Source organism: Nesoenas mayeri, assembly GCF_963082525.1.
Source record: "Nesoenas mayeri genome assembly, chromosome: 9".
Taxonomy (NCBI): domain Eukaryota; kingdom Metazoa; phylum Chordata; class Aves; order Columbiformes; family Columbidae; genus Nesoenas; species Nesoenas mayeri.
Window position 1 is genome coordinate 11,452,359 of NC_137557.1, and position 26,931 is coordinate 11,479,289.

At 37.6% G+C, this 26,931-nt stretch overlaps 1 protein-coding gene across 1 annotated transcript in view; it reads right to left on the reverse strand.

Annotated features, from left to right (window-relative positions):
- NAALADL2 (N-acetylated alpha-linked acidic dipeptidase like 2) overlaps positions 1-26,931 on the reverse strand; it is a gene marked incomplete at both ends in the record, with an annotated part of 329,666 nt that overhangs the window by 131,904 nt on the left and 170,831 nt on the right. The window contains one exon of the mRNA XM_080349764.1: positions 15,666-15,816. Within this exon, the coding sequence (XP_080205890.1) occupies positions 15,666-15,816 (151 nt within the window). The remainder of the gene's footprint in view (positions 1-15,665; positions 15,817-26,931) is intronic.

The following is a 26,931-nucleotide window of genomic DNA, read 5'->3' on the forward strand; positions in this document are numbered from 1 at the left end:
AAGTAGTATCCAAGTATACATAAACCCCCTGTTTTCTAAGCAGAATCTGCAACTGTACCCTCACATATACACAAATGAGTTTTTATCCTGAAAGCAACTATGCAGTATGAATCACCTACATGGGGGACATTCACAGCTCAGTTATTCAGGCACACAAAGTCTCAGCTGGAGTATTGTTCTAATTGTCAGCCCTCACACTGAAAAATCCAGTAGTTGGGTAAAACATAATAGTCAAAGGAATTGAAAAAGATGAGGAGGATGTAATCTATAGCAAGCATTTAACAGTGGGAACAGTAAGTTTTCTTTACCAACACAAAAATAAAAGACACTAGATGATAATTGAAAGAAAAATACTGTTGAAGCAAAAGAAAAATGTACCATCAGCGGAACACAGAAATCACTGGCCTGATATTCTCAGCCCTGGCATTTTGCCTACACAGTTCTGAAACAACTGAAGCTTTCCTTGCACAGGTGTCAGGCATATCCATCCCCTCTTTAGTTAAAGTAAGTGGCAGAGATGCCTTGTGAATGGAACTTCTTTTTCTGGATGAGCGCAGTCAGCCTCTGCAATTAGAACAGCCTCTACTTGAGAGCAATTTACTGAATAAAGCTTAGTTTTGGCAAATTACACATGCAAGCTGTTGAACAGCCACCAATGAGATCAATGGACTGAAGAGTCATCAGCATTTTTTAGGAAGCACTCCATAACAATTAGAGCATCATTATCAATATCAGGAAGACAATGTTGAAAGGTATTATTAGAAGCTGCAACATATATTGCCTTCAACATACTCCTTTTAGAAGTTACTTCTCCTACAGAGTCTGATACAAACGACAGTAACTAGGAAGGTAGAACCTGAAACAGAAGTAGGTGAGTTTGCTATACACTATCTAAATAGATCTGAGCTCTAATTAACCATTTGTGCATCTAATTGATCTCCGTCAAATCACCAGAGGCACAAGTACTCAAATTAGCACCCACATCCAGTCAGACATACAATTACAGTTCCAACAAGAAAGGTAATTCAGCTGCAAAAGTGCATTTCCAAGCCTTAAATCATACTGGATATTGCCTGGTAGATCCTACTAATGCAGTTCAGCTCAAAATGCACAACTGAAATTTAAGACCACAGATTCTTCCTTCTACCCTATTTAAGACTGGATATACGAAAAAAATCCATCAGGTTCTAGCTAAAGGGAAATCCACGCTTCTCATATTTGGAACAGAAAAAAGCTCACATCAAAATCTAGTCCAGTACACATTAGTGCCTTCGGTCTGTATGGGGATGTTTTATACGTATTTATTTAAACATTCAGTTTCTTTTATTCCCTCTGCTTTATTCTATTCCCTTTTTTGCAGGCTAAGAGTTTCAACATAAGTTGATACATGTGAAACATATGACTGAGTTTGAGGGAATTTCTATTATAATAGTTACTAAAATATTAAACCAGTCCAGTTTTGAAACTGTACATTTTTTCAGTAAGCTGTAAGCAGCAAACTTGTAATGACAGCTGTGTCGTGAAGACACCTTTTGGTCCCCCCTTTTAGCTTGGCTATTAGGTGCTCAAATACACACTGTAAGATAAATTATCCACTTCTTTAACTTGTTTTAATTAATCAGATAAACATTACTGTTATTTCCACTACAAGCAAAATTTCTACTAAAAGTAAAAAACAAAAAAATACAACCAAGCACAAAATATCAAAGACCACATAGAAATGCTCACTCGTGTCTTCTCAAAAAGAGTCACAGAGAGAAAGGATCTTGAGAAATCAACCTGTCAGCCAACTTCATGTTTGTGCCCTTTTCGTCATATCCTGAATTCCTCTTACAATTCTTGTGTTACCCTAATATATAATATCACTCTGGACCCTTGGAGTGTAACACAGAAAGCTTAACAAATATCCACTTTCATTTAAATTATTTTTCTTTCTAGACTTTAAATGTTTAAAAGTTTTGAGATATTTGGCATAGTTTACTGGGATTAAAATTTCTAAATTATATTTGAGCACAACACTACTGTTACTATTATGTTCCAGTAATAGTTTGGTATTTTTCCCCACAAAAATAGGAAAGGGAGAACTAAAGAGTTTAAACTTCTTCTTCTAATGCCATAATCTCTTTGCATTCACACAGCAAATAAACTAAACAGAGTACAAAAGCAAAGCAGTGTATTTCAATGAACAAAAAAAGAACCCAGGCATCAGTGTGTATCTCTTCAACTAATTTCACAGTCATGAAGGACAAATTGCTTTATCTCTTTGCATCTCTACACAACTCATGTAACAGGAATAGTAAAATCCCTTTCTTCTGTTCAGGAATTCTGAATTTCAGTACTTGTTCTTTAAACATAAGACAGCCAATAATTAAGCATTGTTCTAACTTGTCGGAACAATGACGTTAAAAAGCCAATAACTGTCAAAAATAGAAAATAGCTTCCCCCACCCTGTAAGGCTTCCCGGATAAATAAACACTTTGAAATACGTCAAAAAGCCAGAAATCTTAGTTTAATTCTGAATATCAATACTAAGGCTACTCGGAAACTTCTGTCAAAATGCATCTTAGCAAAAGCCACAAATTAATTGAAACACAAGAAAGGTTAACAAATACCTCTCTGAAAAAGCAAATACCTCATGGATTAAATGACTCATCAAAAACAAAAGGGAAAAGAAAACAAACAACACCACAAACAAACACACACACAAAAATCCTAAAACATTTTCTGTGCCATTTCCTGCGTTACAGGACCATGGGTTACTGGCTAGATGAAAGTCTCTTTTAACTTCCAATAGGCATTTCGAGAAGAATTCTTCTTCACTAAATGATATTATTTTTTAAATGTTGGTATGTTCTGAAATCAAAAGATCAAGGCATTACCAGCCTCACTGTAATTACTGTATTGTCTCCTATATCCTTTCAATGATTGCTCAGTTATTCAAATTTAATGTAAAAAGTATTCGATATTACAATAATGTGTATTTAAAAGTTGAAAAAAAGATACAGTAACGTCCTTTTGAAAGGCGACTAGCTCCACACAATACTATTAGTAGGCTGCATGCAAAAATAATTTTCTTAAACATCAGAGCTATTAGCAATTCTTTTGTTGCCACAGCAATAGGACCTGAACCCTCTATTTCTCAGTTTAATCAAATATAGAAGGAATTATCAGGAGAGAGAAGCAGATAAGTTCTCTATTTAAATAGTACTGTCAAAGTCTTTTGATATTTCTCCTTCTAATTTCTTTTTCTTTTTTTTTTTTTTCTGTTCATTAAGCAGTAGATGTCCAGACCCTCACCAGAGGACAGAGAATCTGGGTATTGCAAAGTCACATCTACAAAGTAAAAACCAGATCGTGTGAGGATATACACCTTCTTATCACAAACAATTAGTACAGGGCTACCAGTGCATTAGTACAGCTACTACTAACTCTGTTCAGTTTTACTGGGCTGCCAGACATAGCTTAAGAAAAGCAGCTGTAAACATATGTGTATCTACAGACTTTGGAATACAGATATCAGAACTTTTAATGCCCCTCAAGCAATCTCATATTACAGAAAACCCACCTATGAATCTGACTGTCAATTACTTTATGCACCAGAATTTGTTTCAGCTAGAGCAATATAGGGGAAAGCTGAAATTTCTGAGGCTCAGAATAGCTTTCCTGTGCCCAAAGTCTGCAGGAACAAAATTAACAGTGCAAGCATTTCTTCCAGGAGGGACAACTTGCTTTCATGTTAAAAAGCTTTGAGCACCACACAGTAACTGTGGCACCTACCAGAACAGTACAATGGTCACTGTACTTGAGCTTCCAGAAAACCTCCATGCAGCTTTTCATAACTCCTGCACCACAGTAATCATGAAGATTACTGTAATGTTGCAGTAGCTAGTACAAACACTATTGGACCTCAAGGTTTCTTCTAGCTTATTTCAGAACCACTGGATACAGCTCCTATTCAGAAGGTATAATTCCTTTAGCACCCTCAAAAACTGTATATGAGCTACCAAGACCACACCTTACAGTCAGAGAAAAACAAATATGATTAAGTGTTACAGGGTATGTCATAAAACTGACTAACACATTTCTCACAATGTGTCAGAAGTTCCTGAACAAAAATTCTAAAATATATTTCATCCTGTCATCTTCCTCATTGCACAGCACCTGGTACTGTTTGAGAAATCCTCTTTAATGTCTGCAAACCAGACTACAATAACGTAAGTATCCATGTTTCATCAATCTAATTCTCTCCTTAAACTTACAGCTCACAGAAAACATCCACTGATTCTTCCAATTCAGACAATTACTGATGTTTTTATTCTCTAGATTGGGTCATGAATGCATACTTACCATTGTGCTGACATTGCGCTAGATGGATGTGTTCAATTAATGACTTCCTTTTTCTCTCAGTTACAACAGGTGTCACAGAAGCTTTCCCCTATTTTAATACTATACCAAGATCAATTTAGATGGCTGCATAATGCCAACACACGCAGCATCTTGCTCTGTATTTTCAGAAAGACTGAAGTCCTTTGAACTACTGATCAAGAGTGAAGACCAGAAATGACACAAGATAGTCAATAATAACAGTTGATTGAAATAATAATTCCATAATAATTGTATTAAAAAGGTGAGTTGTAGTTAAAATGGAAAAACAAATTATACTTCTAACAAAAAACATATTATATTCCTGCATCTCATTTTCCTGATTAATGTCTTGCTCAATATTTTGTTTTCCTTCCTATCATACAGACATGTTTTCTGAAAGTGTTTCAGACAGCCAGCTCTTATCAGCTCAACTATAAGGAAGAATACTACAAGGCATACTCTGGGGTTTTCTGGCTTCATGTCACAGTTCCCAGGTTCTTCTAGGCCATCCTGTCCTAGATGACTTTTTTTATTTTTTTAATTAATTAATAATACTGTTGAAGAACTGGCTGTCAGGCTGAATTTATTCTAAAATTTGTTACCTACTCACAGCAACATAGAATAGTTCAGGTTGGAAAGGACCTCTGGAGATCACTCAGCCCAACCTCCCTGCTCAAAGCAGCATTAGTTAGATCGAGGTGCTCAGGACCATATCCAGCTGCATTTCAGGTTCTTCTCTGGACAACCTGTTCCAGTGTCTGGCTCCCCAAGCAGTACATACAGTATTCACAGTAGCCATATATTCAAAAGACAATAAATCCAAAAAAATGGCAATAAAAAAGTAAAGCTAGGATTTTTTCTCATCTTAAGGTGAGACAAGACATTAACATGTCTTTTCAAAAAATGATCCATAGTGAGATGTGTAGACTATGAGACAAATACCTTACTAGATGCCACTAGTTTTATGAAAGTTTCAGTTGCCCATTTGTGCTATAATACAACCACCAGGGAACAGTTTTTGTAACAGCTTCTATGAACGGCAACTCCTCTCTCTTTTCAGAAGATAATGGTTTTAATTTTTTTTTACTCTATGAAGTCAAAGGAGAAATGGAAAAGTATTTTAATAAACATAAGACCTATAGAAATAAATCATAAAGAACCTGACCCAAAACAGAAATCACATTAAATTACAAGAATGATCTCTGCTAGGATCACAGAGATATTGACTTCTGGGTATAGATTTGTAGAGCTAAAAATTACTTTATTAAGATATATGTTACGATTTGTAAATCTCTTGCAGCATTTCTATACATGCTTTAGGATTTGTAAATGTATTACAGGATTTGCAATTCAACTTTTCATCTTACAAAGTGAACAAGAGATTTAACAGTCCTAAATCAGAGCTTCGGAGCTCAGAATTACAGGTTCATTGTATAAATCACAGGATAAATTCAGATTCTAGAAATACAGACACGTTTCATCTAACAAGATGAAATTGCCAAAAACTCAAAAAAATAAAACTGATGCTGTAAATCCTGGAAAACACTGTTGACCAGTTTAGGACTACTGCTCCTGCCTAAGTGTTTTAAGCATGCTTTCTCTGCTTTGATATGTTGTAACAAACAAAAAATATTTCAAAAGCATGACTAATGCCTAACAGTTATGAAATGCACCTAAAATGCACGGATGTTTTCCTCATTTGCATTATGTTTCAGGCTATTTTTTATACTTTTTTTTTTTTACATTAGACAGCAGTCAAGCTGCATTTCTAGGTTCCCTCCAGTATCCTGAAGCTCGTGAGGTAACACTGCACTTAAAAAATAGAAGGCTAATATTAAAAAAGTAGTAAGAGTATCGAAGGAACTAAGGCTAAGAAACCTAGTACAACTACAAAGTAAAATTAGCCAAACCCAGCAGCAATCATCTGATACCTACATCTCTAGTATTACAGAATTTCTATCCTTCCCCCCCAACCCCGGGCTTTTTACAAAAATCAAAGATACTGTTATGAAATTATCCATGTAGCCTTTATGCAACTCTCCTTACACCTGAGTCACCTCATTTTAACTCAAGAAATATTCCACTCACACTATCTTTTTGCAAAGCCCATATTCTCTCTTTCTAGGGAACTTTTAAAACATTCATCAAGATAGTTCATGCCAGGTCATGTATCTATATTTTTCAATGGATTGTCAGCACAGAATATTACTACCCAGAGAAATATTTTGCCTCTTTCCAGCAAAACTTGAAGTTGCAGCTAATACAGCGATTTTGGGAGGGAGTAGAAGCAACTGACAAGTGCATCAATTCTTAGTTTTACCTCACCTTTACATTTCATTTGCTACTGTGAAAAGCAAAATGGATTTTATGCTATGCAAAAATTAATACTGCCCAAGTTTTAACTGCTGAAGGCTTGGCAACGTGCAGTTCAGTTCTTCCAGAGTACACCAAAAAATGCTGAAAATCCCTTGTAGTTCTGGACTAAACTAGGCTTGACAGACATCACACAGTGGACTAGCTGAAAGACTGTTGATGCTTGGAAATCAATGAAAAAAAAATCCCAAAACCTATGCATTTTAAAACTCAAGTAGGCCAGCTGTTCTAAAATTAGTCTCCTTGTTATGAGCATTATACGAGAAAGGAATAAATCGTGACCACATGTCAGCTTTAGCTGACATCTGTTACAAGAAAAAAAAATTACGTCCCAAGTAGGCAGCACAAGCATTTGTTCATTACATATTTTGTAAATGGTGATCCCTATAGCACAACATTTTAAATATGGAAATCATTATATCATTATTCTAAAAGATCTATGACATCAATAAGGTTTTAAATAACTCAGGAGGCTTCACTCTTTATTCCACTAACTCAATAGACCCACCTGTCAGCTATGTAAAATTAGCATATAAGACGTATTGGAAGTTACACACATTTTGTGCATATTCTTGTCTTAATTGAAATTGAAACAGTCACTAAAGTTTCAAAGGTTGATTCAAATCATTCTCATAGGTTAGTTTTGCACATGAAAAACATGCGAGATAACAAAAACATCTGGCAACAAACTGAGTGTTTCTCATTCTAGCATTGTACTCATCACACAGCAAATACTGCCTGGCACCACCACACACAGGACTACTCCAAGAGCACTGAAGAAAGAAGCTTTGTAAGCTGTGACTGCCTCCTTGTTACAGACATTCTCCCACGTTTATGAAATTCTCTTGCACTGCACAGCTGGCACCTGGCCATCTCTACCCCCAAATACTGCTCCCAGCACTATCCCTTTCCCAAAATGAAGCTCCATGCTTTCACAGAGCAAACATCAGAGCATTTTGAACTGTTTTAGTAGAGAAAAGAGCGAACAGCTTAGCATCAAAACTGATGCAGTCTCTTACACAAAAGAGTATTGTAACTTTGTACCAGCAACAGCACGTGAATCTAACGTTCCTTAACAGAAAGCAGTCACTATGCCTACAGTCATGTTGAGCATCCTCAGGCAATATGTCTACAGTGGTTTAAAGCATCGCACCTGAAGACCATCCAGTAGAGGTTAACCAGGCAGAAGCAGCTCATGAGGACATGACAAAAGCAAGTATCACTCCTATCACATTCAAGGAGGATCTACGATCAGCCTTAGTTCCAAGAAGGTCATGGAGTACATAATCTTGTAAATAATTTCCAAAAATATGAAGGACAAGAAGGTAATTGGGAGTAGTATGAATAGATTTACAAAGGGGAAATCATGTCTGAGCAACCTGACAGACTTCTACAGAGAAGTGACTGGCAAGTTTGACGCAGATACAAACAGAGGAGTGGCTGATAGACCAGATGGATGTGCTGTCACTCAGAGGGACCTCAGTAACCTGGATGAACGGTCTGCCAGAAATCTCACAGTTCAACAAAGGGAAATGCAACGTCCTGCACCCAAGCTGTGATTAATTACTTATGTCTTGTAGTATTCTGCAGAACAGTACTATATAATATGATAGAACACATTCATGTAAAGAAAAGGTATTTTCCACATCTCCATTTTAAGGTGATTAAGTTTTCTTCTGGAGGAGTTTCAACCTCTCTGAAAGTAGGAAGAGGTACTATTATCTTTTTTATGCAGCTGCTGAATATGGTAAGCAGTGGGCTGGAACAGAGATCGAATCAAATTGAAGATGGTTTGGTTTATTCTGGCCTGCAGTATTCAACTGCACTGGAAAAAAAATCAATTATAAAACTAATTACATCTTTAATTGCTTAAAAAAAAATCAGCCAGCTGACTTTATGGTGCTCTTCATATGATGCAGGTGCACTTGCAGGTGTTAACTCTGCAATACATAAGAGTTACGCCACAGTATCCCAACTTGTGCACAGGAATGCTAGGAGGATAAAACTCCATTGTATTACATATATGCATAAATATATGAGAAAGCTAACCAAGCTTTATTACCAGATACAATTCCGTTATTTTATACATATACACCTACTATCTGCTCTGACTTCCTGTGAGGAGTACCTAAACTGCCTCACAATCATTCTGGTTCTGACATTTTCCCCTTCAGCTTCTATATGGGCAAAATTATTGGCTGAATCCAACCAGAATTCATACTTTGAAACAGTTGTACTTCTGGCAGTTACAGCAGCGTTAATAATATCACCTACCAGAAATGCCTGCCACTTACTCTGAGGTGTCATCTTAGCACTATGCTTGAGTAAAATACAGTCATCTTCAAAACAGGTATTTGTTTTGCACATACAAAATTGATTAGGAAAAAGGCATAACTAATAGTGAATTTGCCTTATTATGTTAGAAATGTTCAACCACTTAGCCATTTTGGCTACCTCCTGTTCTAAGCCCCTTCTGGATCCCCAGACAGCAGCAATACCACTGTTACTCACTTGTAGTGGGGAGGTGTCATCAGCAGTTTAATACCGGGCTAAGCAAGTGTTTCAGTTACAGTGAATAAATAAATTGTTTACAGGCTGCAATTACCAAAAAACTGAAAGTGACTATTGGTTTGCTATTTCGATGCATGTTTTTGTTATAAACTCAAATTTCATGTACAAATACTGCTAAACTTTTCTGCCTATCTGCTAGACACTGCTAGATGAAAAAATCTCAAGTAACATTAGTTTAACTGGGTTCTGAAAGAAAACAACCTCCACCTGAAACACAAAGAAGCCGCTGGAAAAGCGTGAAAGATAAAGGATGAGAAGAAACCACAGTAATGAGCAGAGAAGGGCATTAAGCAGCAAATGACTGGCAACAGAGTAAGTGGTCCATAAAATTGGCCTCTAGCTGACAGCCAGTTCAGAGCTTAGCTGGTTCTTAAAATGGATTGTTGTATGTTGCTACGTGAACAAACACACAGCTATTCATCCCTCCACCTTTGCAAACAAAAGTAATTCCTTTCCTCATCCATACACATAGATCTAGTAAAATATTCCGTTAATAACCTGTCTTGGGTCTCATCTGCTTCTTAACACCATTCCTATGTACAACCTGCAGCTGTATAAGGAGTGCAAGAGAGCGCTCACAAAACTCCCTGATGCTGCAAAAGCAGTTTTCCCTGAGCCACCTTCTCAACCCAGGTAAGGACAACTCATTTCAACTGATTCTGCAGGCACCCACGTTCTTGTCGTAGCACATTCCAACACAGCAGCTAGACTTACTGCCATTCAGTGACGTTTGCTGTTTCACAAGCTCATAATAAATTAGCTTGCTCACACAACAAAAATATGTCAGTAAAGCTACGGCAGGATTATTTCCAATCATCATTTCACCAAAGATTTAAATATGCTAAACTCACTTGTGAGTTGAGGAGCTTCAAAAATTTAATCTGGGCACCATTTAAAATGCTATTTTTGCTGCATGAAAGACAAAGTGGCTTCAGTGGAAAACATTCTGTAAGGAGTCAAGGCTGTTTAGCAGTCAGAAACTGTCTGAAATGTCAAAAAACCTGAGGAGTCCTCTCCAACTTCTAAGGAGTCAACAAGTACTTCGGCAGAATATTTTCCAAATAACTAATTCTGCAGCATAGGAAGGATTAATTTGTTGTTTTTCAAGTATTTTGGTGTCTAACACTTGGACATTCCACTACTCTTTTAAATTCACATTTTTAAAAAATTATTTATTTGAAACTGAGGAAAGTTTTGACCAGATGGTTCAGTACGGCATTTGCAAGAGTTAAATGATACAAACATTGCTAGCAAGCTATTGCAGCAGCATTAGCAGTCATTTTTACCTTCCTCTTCTAATACTCTAATTGATAAAATCACTGCATTTTCAATTCAAATTTCACTTCTCCCCTCAAGATAAAATTATAGGCTGCTTAACAGAAGACAAACAATATCTGATATACAATTAAGAGGACTCAAACACTCAAACCTGTGAGCCTACAATATATCTATGTCCCACTGATTTTTTCAGTTTTAAACACATGCAACAACAACTGAAAGCTAGACAGGAGGAAAAACTAAAAACCAGAAACCCCAAAAACTCGGAACATGTAATTTGGTACTTAAACACAAATTTAATAGCTTTATTGTATCTTGCGAAATCTGAAGAGGCAGATCATGGATTCAGACACCTTTTGAACCCTTAGTGCTAGACACATTATTGAAAATCTTCTGAAATTATTACTTACTGTGCTCAGTATTCAAAAACCTGTATTTTCTAAGGATTTACCTCTCCATTGCATTAGCAGAGATTTTGTTTTCACACAGAAAATAGTATATCACATAGAATAGTGTAGTTATAATGATAAAGTGTGGGTTTTTTCTTACAGCAACCACTAAAGTCATGTCATGAGTAAAAAATAAATGATCAAGAGTATATGTAAACATATATATACACTCCCTTAAATTTAAATACGTCACTGTCAACTTCTCTTTCTCTCTCCCCAGCCTCAGTTTGTCCATAAGGAAAATAAAACAAAAAAAACCTCAGAAGCCTGAAAGTAGACAGTAATTTCACACCAAGTTATCTTCATGTTTCATTTATCTGATGTTATTAGCAGAAAATAAACACAAAATTTGAAAACAATAATAATAATAATAATAATAATAATAATAATAATAATAATAATATTCCCAGAATCATTTCCAAAGCTCCAAAGGCAAGCATAGAAAATCTACCCTTGTAATAGTGTTTTGTTCTTTAGAAGAACAGAGAAACCAGAGCCGAGGACATCTTGTAGAGAAGTCATGTTGATTTATAACATAACATTTTGGAACATATGTTGCATATGCATGGTTAAAACTGTTACACTGCTTTCTATTTTCTAGTTAACTTCTGCTCACCTGGTTGCTTCAGAGGAGTAAAATATCATGAGGTAAAGGACACTAAGGACAAATTCAGTTAAGAGGCAGGAAGCCCATAAACATCTAGAATCACAGCATGTACTTCCTTACCCATATTCCAAGTAGTAGCAGCAGTTCCCTGTCTTCACTGCGAATTGGCTAAGCTCAATTAAAGATTGACATATGACTAAAGAGGTAAATGCCATGGGATTTTTATGACATGTATTTGGTATTCTTTAACTTTTGTGGTAATTTAGCAAAACATGGAGAACACAGTGTGGTGGCTTAACCCTGGCCAGCTTCCAGACACCCACCCAGCTGTGCTCTTACTCCCCCTACTCAACAGGACAGGGGGAGAAAATCAGATGGAAAAGCTCATTGGTCAAGCTAAAGATAGGGAGATCACTTACAAGTACTGTCATGGGCAAAACCGAGTCAACTGTTGTCAATTAAGGCAGATTTGGATAGTGAGAAACAAAACCTAAAAAAATAACACCAGCACCTTCGCCCTGCCTTTTTCCAGGCCCAGTTTCACTTCCCTGCCTGTCCAGCATTCCTGTCCTTTCTTAAATGTTGTCAGAGGCACCACAAACTTCACTGACGGTCTCATCAGCTGTGGCCTGCACTGGATCCACACTTCACCAATTCCTCATCTTCCTTGTCCCTTTCTCTGAAATCAAATCTTATTAGCAATTTTTGAAAAATGCTCATGCCAGTTCCTCTGCCTGAATAATGTCCACTAATCACAGTTCTAGGGACACTGTGCATTTCTCCTTGTTACTGATTCTTCACCCAAATCCCTGTAGCACGGCTCACCAATGACCTAAAGCATGGACAACTTCCAAATATACTGCTTTGCCTTACTGTTATAACCTCTGTGTGACAATTCTCTATAAAGACATTACACTTGAAACTCCAGCTGACAGCATAAGATTATGTATTACAGCTGTTATATTTCAGCATTTTTAAGCTCACAGTATTTTCTATGATGTTGTCTGAATTCTTCATGAAATAATTTCTGTTCCACCACTGCACAGACAGCAATTCTGTTATGAGGTATCTTATCTCAGGGGCAGCATTCTCAATGCTTATCACAATGGCACTTTTCTATTTACATACTAGAATTGACAAATAGGTTCTATCCATATTTTTGTTTAGTGAGCCATTTCCTGTGTGGAAACAAATTTGATTTAAAATGGCTCTGAAGTACAGCAATGGAGAAATCTAATGTGTCTGTCACACAAAGGCAGGTGAAAGTAAGTGCAGCATTCAAAAAGCCGAAGTGGAAAAAAAGTAGATGGGGAAATCACTCAAGTTTTATGCTCTTCTTCTAATTTTCAAGATATTTTTTGCCACATAGGCCTCTTATCTCCTTTTCAAACTTCTTAATCCCTTGAATTCCTTGAGGCCCATCCACTGAATCTGTTGCATTTCAATAGAAAGAAGACAGAATAAAGATTTCTACAAATGGAGGACACTAGACTTTGGCAATCAGAAAGACAGAACTGATGCTCACAAAGGCCCACGTGATTGTTTCAGGACTGCTATGACACGGGATTGGGAGAGTCTTAGGAAAAGAATAATTAAATTGTCACACAAAGCTGCAGAAAATTTTACATAAGTGCTGTTGACTTCCCTTTCCACATCACTACGTTTTTCCCTTTATTAAACAGAGCTCAAAAAAATCATTCCACTCATAGATGGTACGCATCTGAAACCCATCCTCAAGCAATTTCTGTACCTTCTAAAATAATTCCTATGCAGAAGTACAGTATTTAATCTTCATGAAACAGAAGATTTGAGCTAAAACCACGTGAGACCTCTAAAGTTCTCTCCAAAATATTATATACCCCATTTTAAAAATGTTGTCAACTTTGAGAAGAGATCTGTAAATGTTATCACTTCCTGAAGATTTCTTTTCTAGGAAAAAAATTGAAGCTGTCCAATATTCTGATGCCACACAGAAACATAAGTGCAGCATGACAACACACATTTCCTACCTTTTATTCACCTAGCACAAGACTAACTTTGGATCACTCATATTACTAGGAATTTCCTAGTAAAAGTGACAATGGTGGTCAAGCAGTCTCTGAGACTGTAGTAGTAACAGTTTTGTTGGCATTATGCGAAGTGCAGATGGTATCAATGATAGGCCAATAATTTAAGCAGGAGCTTCCAATAAATTCTCTTGGAGTGCCTGTTACATTTGGTGAATCAAAGTGATGGGGCAACCCTGGGTATCTGTCACTTTTATTCCACATGTAGTTGGTTTAACTACCTTACATGCAAGCACATTCCTCAGGCAAAAGTCTGCACTCCAGATGTATTTGTATTTGTCCTGGACAAAAGTTACCTCTAACCAAATTGATTCATAGTTACTACAGAAGATTATAATCAGAAACACAGATATTGCTTCCATCTGATCTACCTTCCAGTGACAGAACTGTAAAAGAGAGTTTCCTCAACTGTTCCTTCGAGCTCTTTCAGCTCATCATTGCCTTCAATGACCAAAATATAAATGATTTTAGAAACATGATAGCCTATTCCTGCTTATGAGTGTTGCTCAGAGATTTAAAACTACACACAAGGCACACTAGGGTTCTAGTAGAAACCATCAATGTACTTATAAGGATATCACCATTTTCCATATAATTAAGCTTCTTTTTCTCAAACTGGAGATTGGAACGCACACTGCCAATGAGATCATTTACTGACAGAAAACCAACACATAAGGTTTAGACACTGAAGTGGCATCTTCATGTTTGTGTATCCAGTTTAATTAGCTTTACTTCTCATGTAGGGTAAATAAAACCTTAAGAAGTCAGCCAGACAGATAAGCAACAAACTGTTTTTCAAATAAACTGCATGAAATGAGCAAGAATAAAGCTTAAAGAGTGTTATGTTTACTTCTGTAGCTCCCAGGACACTTTTAAGAACACTGGGTCAGGTACACTGAGACACTGAGAAAATGTGCAATTTCTTTCCCACTGAGCTGTCAAGGCATTCATGCTGTGAATAGCTAACACCCTTCTTTGACAACCAGGCAAATATTTCTATTTTCTGCCATTCTAGTCATGAAGTATCTCAGCATTGCCTCAGTTGATTTAGTGCCAATTCAAGTCAGACTTGAGATGTCTGAGCTAGTAACTGGACCAAATATTCTTGATGAAGCCTTGTCACAAACTCATAGACTGCTGCTTAATACATTTCCAAATAGTTAGATAGTAAAAAACGTTATAAAGCTGAAAAGGCAGCAGAGGAGCAAAACACGCATTCACTGAACTGCCAGAAGGAAATTTAAGTAGTTCATACAAGTTAAATACAATGCTGTCTCTATTGTTAACATTGCTTTAAAAACAAACAAACAAACAACTTTAAACTTTTAAAAGACTATGCAATTCCTTAAAATCAATTCTTTATTTCCCATACTTTGAAAATAAATATATTTAGAGGAGCATAATTGATAACCAAATCGATCTAGGCAGAACTGAGACAGGCTAAATGAACACATCCTATTCAAGTGGTAATTATGCAAAGATACTGTAAACATTATTTTTTCTGAAATATTTTTTAAATATAAATTTCTGATTATATTTTACTTTTCACCTATTGACCAGAAGCTTCCATTACCAATACTACGAAATTGGAAGACAGAATGAAAGGAAGAATACTTCTTTCAGTGGGGACAGATCCCATGGAACCTGCTCGCAAACTGCTGGATTGGTACTTCACAGCTTTTTTTTTTCATGGGATAAGAATAAGCAGAAATAATATGGTTCAGTGTGTGAATACACAAAATAAATTATTTAGAGTACAACCTTTGTGCCAACAGTTAACAGAAAAGAACTTTTGAGATTGGATTCCATCCTTTGAGCCATGCTGCTCTACACAGTGTTCCCTTATTCACGGCTTCTGCTTCTGGTAGGATTTGGTTTAGTGTTCTAACTCTCGTACTTACAATATGCAGAGAATTAAAATGTCCATTAACTGAATATGCCTTGAACAGTACTTACCAATACTGGCATAACCAGGTGTTGATGGATCTCCTCCGCTGTTCAAGGAAACCATAAAAGCTTTATCAGTAAGATCTGCAGTCTTTGGTAAGTCACAAGGATCAATGTAAAGAAGAACACCGCCAAACCCTGCATCTTCTAACAGAGAAAGCTGAGGGTACAAAACAACATAGGTGAACATTAATGAAAACGATATTAGAACACATCATTATTTATTTTAATTACTGTTGAGATAGAGGCTTTATATTCAGATGAGGCACTGGCCACAATCCAGCAAGGCAAACACAGGGATCTGAGTGGAGCCACCTTCCTCTCTACCCACTGGGCACTTGCTAGACTTAGGACCCTAATGTATTTTCATCTGGTATAAATATCCACTTTGAAAATGCCTTAGTTTTGAAATTAATTTCATTAAAACATCTTGAGTAGATCTTCCGTATTTTCCATATTGTTAGCATTATGTCATTCCTGCTTAGTTTACTTCTTCAAGGAGATGCGTAACTGTGTATAGAACATACTAGATCTCTGGATTTCTGGTCAGAGTTACTCTTCACTTACAAAAATAAAAGCAAAATAAGTTTAAAGGCAGCCTAGCTTACCCAAACCTTGGAGTCTGCCTCCTGTCAGACAGAAAGCTTTTTTCTATCTCATTAGAAAATCCCAACTTAAGCTGGTAACTGTAATTAGCCTTTCCAAAAATCTATTCTGATTAATATGAGTGCGCAGAGTGAGAAAGTGACTCACACAGAGATTTAGAAACGTAAAAGGTTAAAAATGTATTACAGACCTTAAATGTAATGCAAGAATAAAAAACTCCAAAATGGTATGTTTGCTTATTATTGTATTGTTCTGTTTCAAATTCATGTTAATATTCAGACATTCAGCCAGGATTTTATTGCACAAGGGGTGGGTACACTACAGGAAAAGCAAAGCACATCATAACTAAATAACAGCTAAGATTTAAAATAACAATTGTCTTTTCCTGTATCCATATCCAGTATTTTTTTTATTAATTTGTAGTCTTACTAAATGGCATAGAAGACAGACAACACAGACACAGTCTTATTTTTTTTACAACAGTTTTGAAAACTGTACTTAACAAAAATCACTATTAAATTACTCTTTCACTGAGAGGTGGTAACTACATGGTTTTTATTCACAAAGTGCAGCAACCACTGCAGCCATGGCTACAACTTCCAGTAAGAAGTTGTGTTGTACATATGAAATTATAAAACAGCTTTCAGATTTCAGCTATAATTGCTACTTTTTAGATTTCAACTGTGACATCACAACTACGCCTACAATAAATGAGTATTGTTGCTTCCATTTTCATCTTAAGTCAACACCTTAATAGCCCTAAAGTGCTCTAAGACAAGGAATCTAAGGAAGGTACTGAATATTGTTTTGTTTTTTGGTTTTTTTTACACAGCCAAAGAAAGATTGTAGATTAAGTCCTTCAGGTAAACTAGTACTCACATATTCAAATCAATGGATTATTTCTAGATTGCAGAACCAACCAACAGCAGAATCTGCTCCTTATGGTTTTGGCTGGATGCCTCCTCCTTCTCCCAGAGCCACAAACATCTCAATAAAATGGAGACAGCAGGAACACTTGACAGGAAAACATGCTGGTGCTCACTGTTAGCCATTTGTTGCTTATGGCTGCTTAAATCCTCATTTTTCAGAGTCACTTAAAAAAACCAGTAACTCCTTCAATCCAGCATATTAAATCACCCCATAAAACATTTGGACTCAGCTTAATCTAATACGAGACACTGCTCTATCAAAGGCTCTGTCTTGTAACTGGGGACAGATTAGCCTTGTAAACTCAGCACACCATAAGGCACCATTACGTTGCCTTTTAAAGATGATGCAGCTGAAGCAGTGAAAAGACACATTTTTAAGTAGTGACTAGTGATTTTGGAAGCCTTTATTTTACTCAAGGAGGTTCTTATGTAATAAGGTAATGCTTGAATGTAAAGTGTAATAATTATAACATCAACAGCTTTAGGCACCCTAATAACACAATAAAGTTTCTGGACAGGAGAGCAAGATAACTGATCTGGAAGACTAAACAAAACAAATTCTTTATACAGGCAGATTGCAATAGTCTGAAGAATTTGGGTTTGTCCTACGAGGAAAATGCCAAGCTACTTCTTCATTTTAACCACACCAGCTCTTGAATGTTGCACAGGAAACAGTTCTCTTTCACATTGACACATAGGTAACAGAGAGCTGGTCTGTACTCTACATTTAAGCCAAGCTTTGCTGCTGGGCTTTGGCCACAAACCTACTGGCAGACAGGTTGTTAGATCAAAATAATGAAGCTGAGCATAACTCTTCACTGGAAAGAAGCAGCAACAAGAAGCAGAGGGGTACTGCTTCTCACAGCTGACTTTTTAATGTGTTTTATCTCACCTTTAGGCTAGTGCGCACCTGAATTCATGCTTCATCAGGGTGTTAGATTAGTGATCTGGAAGCTGGAATGAGAACCTACCAAAGAGCAGTGACTACAGCCTCCAGCATAATGCGTAAGAGTTGTCCTCGAATGACTAGTTAAAAACAGGGAGCAATGCAGCAGGTACTGGCCTGAAGCTGTATTTGTTAGCTTTCAGCTGAGAGCTAAGTCTGCCTCCCTGAAGATCTTTTCCCCTGGTCTCCCCTTCCCAGCTGAAACTATCCTAGCACCTCCCAAGCATCAAAAAGCATAAGAACCAACCAGATCATCAGGCTTCATTCTTGTCCAGAGAGCACATTGGTCTGGTTACCTGCTAACCATGGAGAATAAGATGAAAAACATGCACATCAAGGCCTGTAACTTTTTAAGAACTCTCACTTTCCAGCTGAAAATAAAACCTGACTGCACCAGCACTACTTTGATGTTCTATTCATGGGAGCCACACCTGGGGCTGAATTTCAGCTGTCATTTCCTGGGCAGAGAGCAGAAAAGCACATCACACTTCAGTCTCATCTGGATCATAGCAAGTAAGAGTGTAGAGATAGCTAAGAGCGAGCTTCCTAAACTATTCTCTCAATACACCAGAACACCCTATCTTCTTCTTCTCTGATCCAGCAAGACCCTAATGACTGAAAGACAAATTAAATGAGCATGGCATCTTTTCTCTTCATTTAGTTGACTCCCAGTAATAGTTCTGTTTACAAATGATTTATAAAGTATTAATGCATGATCAACTGATGAGGTGCATCAAAACATTGTATAATCCTGGAACTGATGGTTAACAATGAATGTGAATACATCAGAAAAGATGATTCAGGTAATTATCAAACTACCAATTGCATATTAAAATAGCTTCTAATTATTAGCAATTCTTCCCACTATATTTACAAGTGGTTCCAAAATGTGGCCAAACCTTCTGAGAACCTTGCTGTGCCACTGTCTAGACACTTCTCCATCTTTGTGAAGCCTCTCTGCAATCAGTCATGGTGTTATATGTGCAGACAGCCACAGTATCAGCATTGAGGTTTGTCTTCCCTTTCTCTCTCCTGGTGAAGGTCATCTCTTCTCTCTCCTCTTTATCCCTCCCCTAAAGCTGTAATGGCTTTGCTTTATAAGGTATAATACCAGCCCCATTACTGATAAATATCACCTCTGTAAGACTTCTTTAGTCTGCTTTCTATGCTTGTCCATTTATGTGTCTTGATCCACAGTAATGATTGAACCACTGATTACTTGGCACAGAAGATTTATTTCACAGGAGGAAATATTTCAGTATATTATTGCAAGTCCAATGAAAATGGGATATTTAGTAGACAAGAGTCAGATCCTGCTAATGTACCACACTGAGTAGGCATTAATAAAATCTGGAGAGCTTACACTTTAGCGGAAAGGGAAAAAAAAAAAAACATATAAGAAATCACAAGAGAGAGAGTGACAGATGGAAAAGAATACAGAAACTTGGACCACAAATTAGACATGACAAAATTCAACCTCAAGAAAAAAAGTTGTGAAGAGCATGTTCACTAACCCATGGAACAACCTGTTCTTTTTTCAAATGATACATTATATAAAAAAATACAGTCCAGTAAAGGACATATTGGCTTTCAGTTCTATATAATAAGTGACTTGGTCATCATGGAAGGTTCTCTCCTTCCTCAAAACAAGTAGTGCGATGTCTGGAAAAGTTAATTTAAAATACAGCAACTTTCAAATGGATGTCATCATTTGTACGTATATTGCCAAGAGTTTTTCAGCATATGATAAACCAAACACTAGTGAGGGGGAAAAAAAAAACCAACAACAACCCCTCTTAATTTTACTATGTGTTCCCTTCTGTTAGATTTTACTTCTCAATACTAGCTTCAGTAGAAATCCAGTGACATTTTCTTATTAGATCTAACTCTGCTTTCAACCATATTACATAAGCATTCCAACTTTCAATCATTACATAGTAGTTAAAATGTATCAGTAAATAGCACAATACAAACTAGCTGCAAAACAGCATTTAAGATTTTTCTTTTACCTAGTTATCATGTACATTCAATACTATGCTAGCTTAATTTAAAAGTCTACACTGCAAAAAGACCTTTAGCACACCATGCTGTCTTAAGCCAAAAGTACCTCAAAACATAGTTGTCATCTTCAGCACACTAATAAAAGCCTATATCTCGGCTATATCCTCACTCCTGTACACAGATACCTACATTAATAGGTAGTATTAAGCTGTTAATTGAACTTACTCACATGTTTTTGAAGGCCTTTCTACTGCATTACTACAACATGTAACAAGGTAGATGTAACAAGGTGGATGGATGATGGCAGAGCCATGGATGTGGTCTACCTTGACTTCAGTAAAGCCTTTGACACAGTCTCCCATAGCATCCTAGTTGCTAAGTTGCGGAGGTGTGGTCTAGACAATAGAGTAGTGAGGTGGGTTACAAACTGGCTTAAGGAGAGAAGCCAGAGAGTGGTAGTCAATGGTGCGGAGTCTAGTTGGAGACCAGTATCTAGTGGAGTACCTCAGGGGTCAGTACTGGGGCCAGTATTATTCAATATATTCATTAACGACTTAGACGAGGGAATAGAGTGTACTATCAGCAAGTTTGCTGATGACACTAAGCTGGGAGGAGTGGCTGACACGCCAGAAGGCTGTGCTGCCATCCAGAAAGACCTAGACAGGCTGGAGAGTTGGGCGGGGAATAACCTAATGAAATTTAACAAGGAAAAGTGTAGAGTCCTGCATCTGGGCAGGAACAACCCCAGGTTCCAGTATCGGTTGGGAAATTACATATTAGAGAGCAGTGTAGGGGAAAGGGACCTGGGGGTCCTGGTGGACAACAGGATGACCATGAGCCAGCACTGTGCCCTTGTGGCCAGGAAGGCCAATGGCATCCTGGGATGTATTAGAAGGGGGGTGGTTAGTAGATCAAGAGAGGTCCTCCTTCCCCTCTACTCTGCCCTGGTGAGACCCCATCTGGAATATTGTGTCCAGTTCTGGGCCCCTCAGTTCAAGAAGGACAGGGAACTGCTGGAGAGGGTCCAGCGTAGGGCAACCAAGATGATTAAGGGAGTGGAGCACCTCCCTTATGAGGAAAGGCTGAGGGAGCTGGGTCTCTTTAGTTTGGAGAAGAGGAGACTGAGGGGTGACCTTATTAATGTTTATAAATATATAAAGGGTGAGTGCCATGAGGATGGAGCCAGGCTCTTCTTGTTGGCAAACAATGATAGGACAAGGGGCAATGGGATCAAGCTGGAACACAAGAGGTTCCACTTAAATTTGAGAAAAAACTTCTTCTCAGTAAGGGTGACAGAGCACTGGAACAGGCTGCCCGGGGGGGTTGTGGAGTCTCCTTCTCTGGAGACATTCAAGACCCACCTGGACATGTTCCTGTGCAACCTCACCTAGGCGTTCCTGCTCCAGCAGGGGGACTGGACTAGATGATCTTTTGAGGTCCCTTCCAATCCCAAACATACTGTGATACTGTGATATTGTGAACATGGCAGAACGAGGTTCCTGTGTAAATCAAAATCAAAGCAATGGCAGTAGGATGAAGATTATATAGCCAACTCCGTGAATTTATTTGTATGAAAACCTGGAAATTTCACTCATAAATCAAAGTCATAATAATTAAAAAGGAACCGAGATTCTCTGGAGAGGGAAGCCAAGACATCACAGCTTTAAGTGGTAAATTAAGCAAGCATTTATCTTCTTTCTTAAATCTTCTCAGCAATATTATTGTTAGAAAAAAAAGTATATCAAAATATGTCTTTGTCTGGCAAAGTAACAGAACCCTAAATAAAGACATTAAATATGCCTTAGCTACAGGCACTTATATAATGCTTAAGCATGAGATTTTTTTAACCTTAACAGGGTAGTTTGCACTCCTTAAGTCTGCACACAAAAACGGTATTTTACATGATGTCTGCATCAGTAAATGACATGACCGTTCATTAGACAATAAAGGCCTTTACATGTCAGCTACTGACAGTATGGCAAAATTCACAGTGGATCATGTCACTATTCTAGGTTCCCACCTCTTCCACTCAACTGCAGGCCAAAAGTCTTTCTCTTCATAAAGCCAACTTACAATGGCACTGTTTATTACAAGTCCACTCAGTTACTAACACAGTAAAACCTGGACATAGCATATTCATAAAATAAAAACTTAATGGATATTCCTGCTTATATATGAATTGCCTGTTTATAACTGTCATCCTCTTTTCTCTGCCCCTTCTAGGTAATCCACACAAAAATGCATGTAGAATTAGATATTCAAAGTCATAATAAATATGGGGCATTGAAATAAAACTTTTTAAAGAAGAAAAACTAATTAGTACAACAACAATACAATACATACAATAATATTTCAGAGAAGGAAATAAAATAGATTAGATATGTGAAAAAATACATATATGTACCTATTACATATTACCCTGTTCAAAATCAAACGTATTTATAAAAACCTGTACAAGCTCTATCTCCTATTGTCATTACAATTCAGTGTATGATCAGCATTAATTAGACAAATAACAGTAACCAGTTTTTAACCGCTGCATTTTTCAATTCGTAGTGCAACAAGCAAAAGACATGGTTCATTAATTTGAGACACAGCTTTACTAGTTGGACAGGCTACAAGTCAGTAATTACTCCTTTCTACTGAAGTTCCAATTAAAATCATGACACTCTGAGAGGAACTCCCATCTCATTTTACTAATTGGCAGTACGTAAAATTACCAAGCAAGGGGAAAGTGCCATTTAACCTGTTCGAAGACCTCAATGACATAACATATTTCTAATTCTGAAAAAAGACTGCTTGAGTAGAAAAATAAGACTTTTCACACTGCGAATTTAGTTAGATGCCACTGTCCTCTCAATCATGGATATAATACAGGCCACTTGGAAGATGCAGTGGTAACACAAACACAACTCAAGGCAGAAAAACAGACACCACCCCATTCCCCCAACAAACAAAGACAAACAAAAACCTCCCAAACAAAACCAAAACAAACAGAAAAAAATCCAAATCAAACAACCCCCCCCAACAAACAAAATCCCAAACAAACAGATACACATAGATACACGTATCTAGCTTTTTATACAACAAGTAAGGTGGCAAAGGTTGGCTTCAGTCTAATTTTTTAATACTGCAGTTAATCATGCTTCTACGCTTCTCATCACAGAGATCTATGGACAGTTTTCAAAAGAATAATTCTGTAGCAAAAAAACTATCTAAAGAGGTTTTGATTTCTGCTGATCAATCCTCAAGGTGCTGCATTAAGGTAGTAAAAGAGACGGAGGACACAGCCAGTTTAATGGCTGACTATATAGGAATGATGAAAAGAAACACAGCTTTACTATTCGGCTCAAACACCATCCTTGTCTAAGTAATGACACTACTGCTATATTGAACAAACGGGACTGGGAAAAGGATGAGGCTGCATGAAACTTCAAAAAGCTAGACATGCAGACAATGGTGATCTCATAAGTGACAGGCTGCTTCCAAAAAGGTTTTAGAAGGTGGAAAACATACTGCATTGGAATTAAACTATTCCTGACATATGGTGCCATATATATGAACAATAAAGAATCAAATACTTGCTCTGCATCATGGTGAGACCTTAGAATTTTGATGTACTTACTGTCAGAGAAACGATAACATAAAGTGCATTTATTCGTGGAAACACTCAGACATGCATACCAAAGATTTTTTTCAAGACATTTTTATTAATCACTTTCCAAAATTAAATTGTCATTCTCAATTTTCAGGATTTTATTATTTTTTATATCAAAAAAATATTTCTAAGGAGATATTTCCCTCTTGTCTTTCCTGGATGTCCTATAGAATGCAGGAGGAAAAGCAGGAAGGAAGAGCAAGAAATCTTAGAAGGTTAATCCTAAAAAAATCTGCATGTGATGTGGCTGTAGGGCAGTGAAGAGTAAGAGCTACTTTGTACATAAATTTACCATCAGTTATATTTTTAACTACATTCTTCTGTCAGATAAGTGCTACTCAAGGGCAGCAGACTTTAAAATCAGAACTAACTGATTTGTGAAGGTTCATGAACATCAGCTTTTACAAGTAAAAGAATAAGGTAAGTTGTTTTCCCTTACTGTGACTATCTTACAAGGAAAATACTGTCGGGAAGTCAGACAGGCTTCAATTCAGCCAGAGACTTCTACACTCCCAGCCCATCAATTCAGGGCAATATTAAATCTCCATACTATAATAGTTCATTCCATTTTTGCACTAGATGTGGACATGGGTTGTCCTTGGAACACGCAGCCTCACTACAAATGTTCTTGCAGTAGGAGGAGCAACCAAGCTCTCATGCAATAAAACACACATACCAAGCCTTCCCACAGACACCTTTCTTATACCAGTTACCCATTCACCTATGTATAGCTGACCCTTTTCAGCCTCTTAGGCAACCGACCGACCAACCACCCCCAAATACAAATATGTTCCAACATGTCCCACATGTTCTAATGCTGTTTGCCCAAATCCCTGCTGGAAGTTCTTCCCAATAGCTAGGGATGCTGTCTCTGACAGTGCCACATTTCAACTTCCTACAAGCTACCTGTACCCAGATAAAGCCCAGTAGCATTGTCTGAACACGGATAAGAATTCTATATAGCCATAGAAAACAGAAAAGGGAAAGAAAAGAAAATGCAAGATGGGTAATCAGCACTGGGAATCATGGTACACATGGAAAGAGCAGCAGCTTCTCTGGTACAGGGCTGAGAGAAACTCACACCAACAAAAGGAATTATGTGTATAACACTCAATCACAATTCAGCCTGTTGTCCGCTAGTTTGACTAGAAATCCAGGCACTAGCCTCTAGACAGCTGTAATGGTTGAGGAAAAATCTCTTAAGACTTATCCCCCCCCCCATAATCTCTAAACCAAAAAAAGCAGTTTGGTTTAACCCTGTAGTTCTTGCATGCAACATTTTTAACATCATGGTGCTGAATGTGCTATTAAGCTTACAAAGAACTGAATTTTTCGTCCCATACTTTTTCTTGTTTGCTCTCTGCTCATCTTTTATGCCCTTTTATCAAAGAAAAGTTATTTGTTACACATCAGCAGTTTTTAAAAATGGAATTTTTTACTATAGGGTACTTGGACAATTAAACATAAGCTAGATATACTGCCAGTTCCCTGCACTAGATATTAGGAACTTTTAATACAAATCGAGTGCATATTTTATTGCCAGATCTTGCTTACCAGGGCTAAGAAATTCACAACATTCTATCTAATTAAAAATGAAATCGAACTACAATTCCCTAGAAACAAGGTCTGACTGGACTCAATAAGCTTTACTTAATTTATTTCAGAAACAAAATAATTGAATTGCTTGCAGTCCAGAAAAAATGCTTCATTATTTGATGAGTATATAATACAAAGCCTTTCATACTGCTATTGCATTCCTATATCTTCAAGAAATACTACTCACTTTTAAATAAAAATGTAGAGGAGCACTGTGTGTATAGTAAGTATCATTAAATATTCAGTAAACATTAAAAAGAAGAAACAAACAGACTGGATGAATGTCCAAATGAGCAACCACCAAGAAGCCAATAGCATTTCCCTGTTCATACTGAAACTGTTGTTTCTGATTATGGTTATTTCAGTCTATGTTTAGACTCTATTACAGAGAGGATAGAGCTGAAGATCCATCATACAAAGAACAATTACACAAGTTATAATTATAATCTTGGTAAATCATCAGAAATTAAGTGATTAGATCCTTAGTTATATTTTATGCATTCTACTGAACTTTTAATCTCAAATTCACCGAACAGACAATAGAGTTGCAAGCCTGAGTAAAATCTGTCAATTTCCCTTTTATTTTTTCTTCTTGTTATTTATTTGTTTACATACCACGAGAAAGATGAGGTAAAGCCAGCAGATGCAATTTACAAAATCTGTTCCCAACACAGGGCACTTGTCATTCAGAAAGCCACAGTGCCAGGTTTGTATCACCGCCCTGCACCCCGTGCAGGGCACAGAAAGCACAGAAGGGTCTCTCTGGGAGGAGCCTGCCACCTACTGTTCCAGCAGCCTGTACCCCTGATGAAAATAATTACGGGCACCTAGTCCCAACTCCAGAGAGGTCTCAGATCTCCGCCGTCCATGTCTCCTCACCACTCTTGAATGCAGCAGCAAGTTCCCACCCAGGAGACACCCCAGGCTTGAAATCAAGTGAAACAACTCATGCAGACCAACTGTTTGTATCGGCTTAGCTGCATACTGGAGTACCTGGCTTCGCTGCCCGCTGCTTGCAACGGTGCTGAACTGCCTCATGACTCACCCTCAGGGCAGGACGTATGGAGGTTGTTGCTTCCTTTGCACTTCACCAGACTGGGTTTCTACAAGGAAGGCAGAGACATGCAGAATCCAAAACCTTCCTGCTGCAACATCCAGGTCCACAGAACACTCTGGCACCTTGCCTGGCAAATATGGGTTCCCCTGCACCAAGGAGGGATGGGACCAGACTCTTTTCAGTGGTGCGCAATGAGAGGATGAGGGGCAATGGGTACAGATGGAAGCACAGGAGGTTCCATCTAAATGTGAGGAGAAACTTCTTTAATTTGAGGGTGCCAGAGCGCGGGAACGGGCTGCCCAGAGAGGTTGTGGAGTCTTCCTCTCTGGAGACATTCCAGACCCGCCTGGACACATTCCTGTGCGACCTGCTCCGGTGAACCTGCTTTAGCAGGTGGGTTGGACTGGATGATCTCCAGAGGTCTCTTCCAACCCCAGCCATTTTGTAATTCTGTGAAAGATCAGCCCTTGTCACAAAGATCT